Here is a 10013-nt window from a genome sequence, read left to right as displayed (position 1 = left end):
GCTCTGGGTTTGATTACCAGGGTCTGGCCAAATAGGGCAAGCTGCTTCTGCCACTCGTCTACTCTGGGCTTGATGGGGCCGACATAACGGGAAGATGCGACCGTGGCCACGTTAATGGAGCTGTCATCCAGCAGCACCTACACACACACACACACACGCACACACACACACACACACGTACACACACGCACACACACACGCACACACACGCACACACACGCGCACACACGCGCACACACACGCGCACACACACGCACACACACGCATGAACACACACACGCATGCACACACACACGCATGCACACACGCACACACACGCACGTACACACACGCACACACACACGCACACACACGCATGCACACACACACACATACACACACGCACACACACACACGTACACACACGCACACACACACGCACACACACGCGCACACACGCGCACACACGCGCACACACGCACACACACGCACGCACACACGCATGAACACACACACGCACACACACGCACTCATTGTGTATGCTCTGATCATACATGCGTTGCTGCATATCCATGATTCCCCATTAAGTGTTTTGCAACATTTATTACAATTATTAACATTCATCTTTATATTACTCACAAGGTATATGTATGACCCATCTATCAGTTATCAGATAACAATGTTTTTAAACGCACACACACACACACACACACACACACACACACACACACACACACACACACACACACTACACTCACACACTCACACATGCAGTAATAAGGCAGACAGGGAACTAAGCGGTCGTTGAGCAGCCGTGGCGTCTCCCACCTGGACGTCGTCTGTCCCACCGAGAATGAACATGTCTTTGGAGTCGCGATGCGGCAGCACCACAAACTCGGTCGTCTTCCACGAGTCCTCCACCTAGAAAGAGTTCCACAGCAAAAATCTGCTCAGGTCTGCAGTGAAGATCACAAACAGTGGCACACACACACACACACACACACGCACGCACGCACGCACGCACACACACACACACACACACACACACACACCTTTTTCAGCACCGTCTCCAGGGCCGCCTCTCCTGTCGCCTGGCCTGATACCTGGGAAAGAGAGCCTGAAGGTCATAGAGGTCATAGAGGTCGATCACACCTCTGCCATCCACCCCACCCCAGTGTCTAAGCCTGGTCTAGGGCCCCTAGGAGTCCAGCTGCATGACACCTCCAGTACAGGAGGCTCCACCTCACACACACACGCGCGCAACATTCTCGCTCCCCTTCTCTGACCTCCTGGATCTCTGCGCTGAAGCTGAAGACGTTGAGCTCCTGCAGGTTGGAGAAGGTCAGCGGTTGCTCCAACAGCTTCGCCCCCACCACCTTCTCCATGGTCTCCCAGTGACGCGCTTTCAGACAGGGGTTACGCAGGTCTATGATCACGGGCAGCTGTGCACACACACACACACACACACACACACACACACACACACACACACACTCAGGCACCGCCACACGGGCGCAATTTGGGGAAACAAGACGGAACCTCACGCAAGGCCGAGACCAGTCACGTGTCCCGGGCCGATCCGGTGCGGAGGCCCCACCCACCTTCTCCCGCATGGATTCTACGGCGGTCTTCAGGCAGGGCACCACGTTGTTGGGCGGGAGTCCTTTCTCCAGCTGGCTCACACACTTGCCGTATTTGTTCACCAGGGCGCCCAGCACCTCCAGCTCCAGCTCGTCAACCTTGCTCTGCAAACAACCACAGCCCGCATGTGTGTGTGTGTGTGTGTGTGTGTGTGTGTGTGTGTGTGTGTGTGTGTGCGTGCGCGAGACTGACCTGCGTCCACTTGCTCTGCAGTTGGTGCCACTCCTCTAGCGAATCCCATAGCAGATGCTTCAGTTTCACCTCTGCGCTCAGTTCCTCCAGAGACTCGTACTTGGTTACCTCCACCTACACACACACACACACACACACACACACACACACACACACACACGACAACAGAGACATGACGTGCATGCAGAGTGTGTGGGAGTAACGGGGCCCTCTGGTGGTTGGAGTGGCTCACTGACCTTAAAGTTCTTCTGGTAGGATTTGAAGCGGAAGGCTTGGGCCTGAAGCTCGTCTATGGAGATCTGGATATCGGCCAGCAGCATGCGCACTTTAGCGCGGTCGGCGTCGATGTCCAGGAGCTCCCTGTTCTGGAGATCCAAAAGGACAGAAATAACATTGAAGGCAAAAATAGCCAGAACAGCCCATATAAACTGGGCACGCGACCTGTGGATATAAACACAACACATTTACTAAGCACTGCTTTTAAGATTAACTGGTCAATAAGATTAAAGATTAGCCTCACTGTTGTGTTGAATTAGACAACCCATAAGAACCTTCACCGATCAGGGAAAAAAGCTAAATAGATCCATCTGCTCTGAGCTTGCGTCGTTCACTAGTGCCACTTCTCCCCAAAGTGGACAAAAATGCCTTATTGCACCTTTAAATGCAAGAATGCGCAGATACAATTCCACAACAAATCAGGAAGCAGGTGTGAAGCAGTGTCTGTGTGCGTGTGAGAGAGGCACCTCACCTCTGCTTGCTGTTTGACCCTCATCACCTCCTTGTTGAGTTCGCTGATGTCTCGCTGCAGGTGCTGACCGAACTTGTCCACATTGGCGTCCCTCTCGCCCAGCGCCCTGTCGATGGCGTTCTTCATGGCCGTGAGGGACGGCTGCAGCGTGGCGAACACGGCGAAGTCCTCGGGTGGGGCAGGCACAGAGTACTGCTCAATCAGCTTGTACATCCGGCACACGGCCTCGGTCTGCACGTCCAGCACCTCGAGCTGACCGGTCAGTGGAAGCGAGAGGGGAGTAAGATACCGGCGCACGCACACTTGCACGCACACGGTCATATTTTCTGCCTCTTACCCGTTCCTGGATTTCATCCAGAAAAGTGAGAGAGTTGACATACTCGATGGTTGCCGCGGGGACAAGCTCCAGTTTGAATTGGGCGTCCTGAACCTCGGTGATGACGGCATCCATCTTCTTCTTGGCTAGCGGGGGCAGTATTTCATGAATGGCCTACAGGGGGCAGCAGTGCAACGGACTACAGTGAGCTCCTCTAGTGCAGGGGGTCAGCCCTGGCCCAGGACAGTTACCTCCAGACCACCTGCGTTACGACTATGTAAACTAATGTATATTATTGTTTAAGGTTAAGGTGTATATGTGTGTGTGTGTGTGTGTGTAACCTCTATGCAATGCAGTGGTGATGGAGTGAGTTGGCTCTTCAGCTGTGACGTGTCCACCAGGAGCATGCCCAGGACTCGCTTTGGATTAACAGCCAAAGCTTCCTTATGCTGACGATGATATTTCTCCAGTCTCTCCCCAAAAAAGTCAACTCCTGTGTCTCACACACACAAACACACACACACACACAGTACATTAGTATGTTTATGAAGCTTTTCGCTGAATGTTACTGTTTCTAAACAGAGCAATGCCTAGACCAAACTACTCTTCATTTTACCTGCAGCATTTGGATTTAGTGCATTCAAACAAGAAAAGAATTATTCTATTATTGTTGCGAGGAAAATTTGGCTTGCACAAAGCAGACAAGAACAAATTAACCACACACACACACACACACACACACACACACACACACACACACACACACACACACACACACTCCTAACGGGTGGAAGGAGATAAAGGCTGTACCGTAGTCCTGCTCTTTAAGAGCGGTGAGGTCCAGGCTTTCATTCTCCTTATAGAAAACTCGGAAGGGCTCAAACGTGCTGGCGTACATGTTAGCAGCGTCAAACGCAAACTCCACCGACTCCTGCAGGGAGTGAAGCTCAGAAAACTCAGAAAAGCTTCCTCCCGGGCCCAGCGGACACCGGGGAAACGCTCAGCGCGCCAAGTCTAACCGACGCTAATCTGTTAACATCTGCGCTGGCCGTGGGCTAAAACACTCCAGACGGGGCATGAAGGGCGAGATGCAATGCAGCATGAAAAGAGAAGCAGCTGTGCGTGCATGTGCGGAAGCATCCACCCTTCATAGCAAGAGTGTGTGTGTGCGTGCATGCGTGTGTGTATTGTGTATGCAGAAACAGTTTGGGTTTGTGGTGGTGAGTGGAACAACAGGAACCTTGATGGAGCCAATAATGTCCTGCAGGTGTTGGTCATTGTCGAGCGTGGCATATAAATCTGGGCCTTCGCCACACGTCTTCTCCTCGGTCTGCAACAGACAGGCCGGGGGGGGATTAGTCACAGCACATATCGTTAAGGACAGGCCGGGTGGGCCTGCACCTCGTTGTAAATGATGCGTTTGGGGTCCGCCATGTTGCACTCGGATCGGCGGCGCTTCGGCTTCTCAGTGGCGGGTCGGGGGATTAGTGGACGTGTGCCTCGTTGATGATGGGTTGAGGGGTTAGTACTACTGTACCACGCCACCAACGACGGCTTGGGGACCGGTGGTGGTGTACCTTGCGGTTAGGTGTGGGTTCGGGGATTGGTAGCACTGCACGCCATTGGTGACTGGCTGAAGGATTAGTAACGCAACACCGTGTTATTAATGATTTATTAGGGGCCAGTAATATCGTCGCTTGCTGTTGATGGTGATGCGCTGGGTGATTAGTAGATCGTGACCTAGGGGGCGGGGGTACCGCACACTGTTTGGTAATGACGGACCCGCGTCGCCGTGCCGCGTCGGTAATGACAGATTAAGGATTAGCATTGTACCTTGTTGTTAATAATGGGTTGAGTGAAGGCATCAAAACAGGAGTCGGGCAGCAGCGGCTCCAAAGAAAGGACTGTCCTCTGGAAACGGGAGATGACCTCTGCAAAACATGCCTGACACACACACACACACACACACACACAGCTGTCATCACCGCACTGACCACAGATGTGCTTCTGATTACATTAAACCACTCACTCACACCACTCACTCACACAGAGTATATGTATGTACATAATCATGAGCTGGTGTTCATACACCGATGACCACACACCTGGAAGTCGTCGATGGAAGGCCGAAAGGGCAGCGACTGTGTGTCCAGCATCAGTTCTGTGATGAACATGGGCAGCAGTGAAGCATCTGCACTCTGCTCTGATACGTTGTCCTGGCACGCACACACACACACACACACCCCACCCCCCCACACACAAACACATAAAAAAGCAAGTATACAATGCATGAAATACTCCACACACATACAAAGCACACTGGCAAACCCCAGCCGTTTACACATACACAAGTTTGTTCACACTAAAGAACCTAATACACACACACACACACACACACACACACACACACCCCACACACACACAAACACATAAAAAAGCAAGTATACAATGCATGAAATACTCCACACACATACAAAACACACTGGCAAACCCCAGCCGTTTACACATACACAAGTTTGTTCACACTAAAGAACCTAATACACACACACACACACACACACAAATCTTACTGCCTGTATCCTAACACATGTTACTGTAATGCCTACATAATAGTATTCTGCATTACAAAATATGCACACACACAGGGACACAGACACACCCACACCCACCTTGGTCTGTGTCTCATGGCTGGTCTCACCACTAGCCCAGCTCTGGATGAGTGCATGTGAAGGTGTGTGTGTGTTCTGCTCCTGAAGCAGACTCAGGAGCTTGCTGATGGAGTTGACAGCCAGCACATGCATGGTGTTCATGATCAGGTAATCAGCCAGGCGGATAAAACTGAACACACACACACACGAACACACACACGAACACGCACACACACAAAGCTCAACAGCAGAGCCAGATCCACATTACACAGACATGTAATGCTAAGATGCTAAGGAGTTGTATTTTGTTGGCTATAGCATGTGTGTGTGTGTGTGTGTGTGTGTGTGTGTGTGTGTGTAAGAAACACTTACCATGTAAGGCGGCTACAGTGATACCTTTTGTTGGCCTGCTCTGTATGGCTCATTTTCCCAGGAGTGTCCTCGCACAACAGATCAACATCAGCACACAGTTTACTTTCATCTCCATCTAAAACACACGCACACGTCCCTGATCTAACCAAACAGCCAACATCCAATCAGTGCTGCCCCACCTGCACCTCCTGCTTTAACCGGGAATGTGGCATCAGTCCTACATCAGAGTTAACACTACACTGTACAGTACAGGGTGGAGGCTGAAATACAACATAAAACCTGCCTTTCATTCTAACGTGTGTGTGTGTGTGTGTGTGTGTGTACTGGTGTGAAAGCTGATGTAGTCAGCCAGGTGTGTGTGTGCGCGTGTGCATGTACCAGTATGGAAGTTGTCGTAGTCAGGTGTGTATCCAGCATCCAGCATATTCAGACGACAAGCACTTCCTGCCACCTCCTTTACCAACTCTCGGAATTCCTTCAGACGAGAAGATACCTACGACCAACACATGCATAAACACACACATCCACACATGCACACACGCGCACACACGCAATCACAAAATTAACACCCAACAGGGCCAAACTGCTCTAAAGCCATGCTGAGATAAACAGCTGAGGCTGTGTGTGCCCCAGCACACGCACACACACACACACACACACACCGAGCAGCGTCCCACCTCTCCGAGCTGAGCGTACTGAGCGTCCCGGAACTCCTCCAGCGTGTGCGTGCGCACCGTCTCTGCCCTGCAGAGGCTCATGGCCCCCAGACGGCCGCACATCTCCCGAATGTCGATCAGCGCAGGACGCAGGGACTGAAACATGCCGGAGCACTGTTATTTCAAATTTGCTAACATACAAAACTTACAAATTGCTTATGAATTGTTGTTTTTGCCTGTGAGATTCTGAGATTTCTTAAGTAGTGGCATGAGAAATTAAACACATACTGTATATCCTCAAATATACACTAGTAAACTGCGCCATGTCTGCTAAAACTAATGTAAAATATATGAACATAAAATCTAAATGTTTTGCAACTAAAGACTAAAGAGAAGAATATTTAAAAACTTGTAACTAAAATGAATCAAACAGTGATAATGAAAACTACAGTAATGAGAATTTTAAAAAGACTTGAAAACAAAAACTTGAAAAAACATTCAGTACCATAAACTATAATTAGCTATGATAACCTTTGCACATGCAAATGAATGCACATGTACACACACACACACACACACACACACAGATATGTGTACACACAAACACATACACACGCATGCACCCAAACATGTGTGCACGCACACATGCACATATGTGCACACACGCGCGCACACACCTCATTGACAATGAAGAGGCGCTCCTGCAGTGCGCGCCTGCACATGCCCACGGCCCTGGCTCGCACGTTGCCATGCCACACGCGGAAGGCCTTCCACTTGCGGAAGAGGGCGAAGGTCGGGATGCGCAGGAGCCGGCGGTGCAGGCGGTACTCGTGCTCCCAGCGCTCCAGCAGCAGGAAGCCCACCTGGCCGGCACGGTGGCGCAGCACGCCCCGCGCGCTCACCGTGTAGTAGTCCGACGTGTTGATGCTCTCGAACGACGCAATCCTATTGGCCGAGAGTGAACTCGGTGAGCTTACAGAGCAAAGGTCCTGCTAACGGGTCATGAATTATCCTGCTGGGTGAACCAGCAGAAGCAGTGTGGTACAATATATTCTTACCAATGTCTTCAAACTTCTACAATCTACTTTGACCAACTACCTCACTACAAACCTCTACCATGTACTTCTGTGACATGCCCACCAGACCCCTGCTGAATAGATCTTATTTCTGCAGCAAACAAGGCAGATGTTGCTTATAAAAGGGTCAATGTCATAAACAGTACGAAAGTCCGGTGTTTGATTTATAACTAACTCTGGAAATACCAAAGAAATATCCACCATCCCTGTTGTTTATCTGTTTCCCCCCCCCAACTCTTCCTATATTTATATCTGAACGACATTTGTCAGAATGATTCTGGGTGGGACTCTTACTTGAGGTTGTATGCATCATACTTGACAGAAGACTTGGGTTCTGCTGAGGTCATGTAGAGGAACCCCAGATGAGGGTTGTTCCGGACGACCTGCGCGATTTCAGTAGGGGAGCGAATTCGGGCACGGACCACTTCCTCTACAGAGCTGAAGTGCAGTGGATTCAGCGGTGGTGGAGAGGGGGAGTGGCTAATGGGTGCCAAGGTGACAGAGGGGTGTTTGGAGCTACTTGGTCTTTTCCGCGGAGAGGCGGAGCTGAGCATGCTCTGAGTTGTCCGCACCTGAAGACCAGGTATATAGCCAGGCAACTTAAAAGTTAAGACTGTCCATTAGTAGAGACCGTGAATAATCAAAATATTTTGCTCAAATATTAAGCTCCCTTTGAAACTAAACATTGTCTATTCTTTGATAAAATGAAACAGTACAATATAGTGAATTTTACAGAATGCGACGCAGGTTTATTAGAACACCTGATCTCATGGCCATAAGGTCCACCTTTAGCAGCAGTTTATAGATTTTGTAGATTCTACGCATGGACTAAAAAATGCAAACAGGCTTTTATAAACATTACATGTGTGCAAATCAGACATTATAGTTGACACAATAATAATGAACACAGTGCACAGTAAATAGCACACAGCAACGGTCTAGACGATTCTTCATCTTTGTGCGTCCCAATAACCTTCACAGGGGGAAGGAACACACTCGGAGAATGGGGGACCCACCTGTGCTTCTCTGAGGTGGTCTGGGATGCGGGGCAGCTGTAGAGCGGAGGGCCTTGTCTCCAGGGACGGGTCCGCACTCTCGGGCCTGGATAAGGGCAGCGAGGGGGGCTTCCAGCCCGCGCTGATCAGCCTCTCCCGGTTCTTCCTGTGGATGTACTCCGGCCGCGTACGCTCCCGGTACTGCTTCAGGGCCGGCTGGGGTAAAGCGCATTCGGTATACGGCTGTTACATTCACACTGGCAAGGTGACGAGCAAGGTTAAAGTAGACAGCAATCTCAGCACGTTTACAGGGCACGGCATGAGAAATAACCGTAGAGGAGTAAAATAATGAAGGTGTAAATAACTAAGTCAGTAAACGAATAATTGAGCTCATAGGTCTTCAACCCCGAAGCTTTCATTTCTAGCCCTGTATTTTGTAATGACTGGCGCTTCATTTTTGTCATTGAAAATCACATCCCTCAAGGTCCGGGGCTTGCTTTTACCTAGAAGTCAGACGTGACGTGCCTAACTGATAAAATGACGCCAACTGTTAGGATAACTAGCAGTGATGAGTTCGGGAGCGGCAGACGTCTGGTCTAAGCCACTGTCAAAAAACCGCCGTCTCTCACCAGAACGTCCAGCGGTGCGGGTCTCTGGGCGGCACGCCGCTTCTCCTGGGCCTTGGTGCTGTGGGTGAACACCAGGGCGTCGGGGCCGCGCTGCGCGCCGCTGGGCCCCGCCGACACGAGGCGCGCTCGCAGCATCTCCGCATCCGCCGGCGCGCGCCGAACCGAGACGGGAGCGGGCATCTCCGCCGCCTCTCGCGCTGAAGTAGCGTGACACCGCGGCGACCTTCTCTGAGTGAGCGAGGACATGACCTGACCGCTGTTCCCTTCACGTGTGCTTCTGATTTTTTTTTAAAAATTATTAAACAAATAAAAGCTGGCAGTTAGTTTGCAACCTCACTTTCTCGCTAGCTTGCTAGCTAACCTAGGAAAGGTTGAACTACACAGCAAAGGTAAACAGCAAAGTGAATGTGTTGACAGCTCATCCCAGTCGTTAACGGTACATAATCAGCAGAAAAAGTCATTCCAAAAAGGCTTGCTAGGTACATGAGCATACATAACCACGCTGTATTCCCCCGCACCAAACCACAGAAACTTTTGCAGATCTGTTTATGGTTTCTTAGCAACATGAACGGGGCTCCCTCGCTAGACTGGGTCGCGCGCGCTCACTCACTCTCGAGTCGTTGCCAATGGCCACACACACACACACACACACACAAATCTTGTATAGTATTACGTCCCACGTGTCAGTTGTGTTATAATGGTAGTCATAAGCCCTTAAAACAGTTAAAGACCTCTTTCATTAGTAATTATATTATTAAACA

At 50.4% G+C, this 10013-nt stretch overlaps 1 protein-coding gene across 3 annotated transcripts in view; it reads right to left on the bottom strand.

Moving 5' to 3' along the window:
- dnah6 (dynein, axonemal, heavy chain 6) overlaps positions 1-9789 on the bottom strand; it is a 73983-nt gene extending 64194 nt beyond the window's left edge. For all 3 annotated transcript variants that reach the window (XM_035530041.2, XM_081714269.1, XM_081714270.1), the window contains exons 1-22: positions 9253-9789; positions 8645-8839; positions 7923-8200; positions 7230-7497; positions 6574-6708; positions 6275-6389; positions 5897-6011; positions 5546-5714; positions 4982-5092; positions 4710-4820; positions 4117-4206; positions 3687-3807; positions 3218-3369; positions 2898-3050; positions 2561-2812; positions 2049-2177; positions 1813-1926; positions 1581-1724; positions 1266-1421; positions 1032-1082; positions 808-900; positions 18-137 (exon numbers count right to left, since the gene is read on the bottom strand). In XM_035530041.2, coding sequence (XP_035385934.2) covers positions 18-137; positions 808-900; positions 1032-1082; positions 1266-1421; positions 1581-1724; positions 1813-1926; positions 2049-2177; positions 2561-2812; positions 2898-3050; positions 3218-3369; positions 3687-3807; positions 4117-4206; positions 4710-4820; positions 4982-5092; positions 5546-5714; positions 5897-6011; positions 6275-6389; positions 6574-6708; positions 7230-7497; positions 7923-8200; positions 8645-8839; positions 9253-9498 — 3318 coding nt within the window. In that variant the 5' untranslated portion in view covers positions 9499-9789. The remainder of the gene's footprint in view (positions 1-17; positions 138-807; positions 901-1031; positions 1083-1265; positions 1422-1580; positions 1725-1812; positions 1927-2048; positions 2178-2560; positions 2813-2897; positions 3051-3217; positions 3370-3686; positions 3808-4116; positions 4207-4709; positions 4821-4981; positions 5093-5545; positions 5715-5896; positions 6012-6274; positions 6390-6573; positions 6709-7229; positions 7498-7922; positions 8201-8644; positions 8840-9252) is intronic.
- Positions 9790-10013: the final 224 nt, after the last annotated feature.

This window comes from Electrophorus electricus, chromosome 5 (genome assembly GCF_041902795.1).
Source record: "Electrophorus electricus isolate QZ-2024a chromosome 5, ASM4190279v1, whole genome shotgun sequence".
NCBI lineage: Eukaryota > Metazoa > Chordata > Actinopteri > Gymnotiformes > Gymnotidae > Electrophorus > Electrophorus electricus.
The sequence above is the reverse complement of the archived record's forward strand: the minus strand, read 5'-3'. Positions and strand labels throughout refer to the sequence as shown.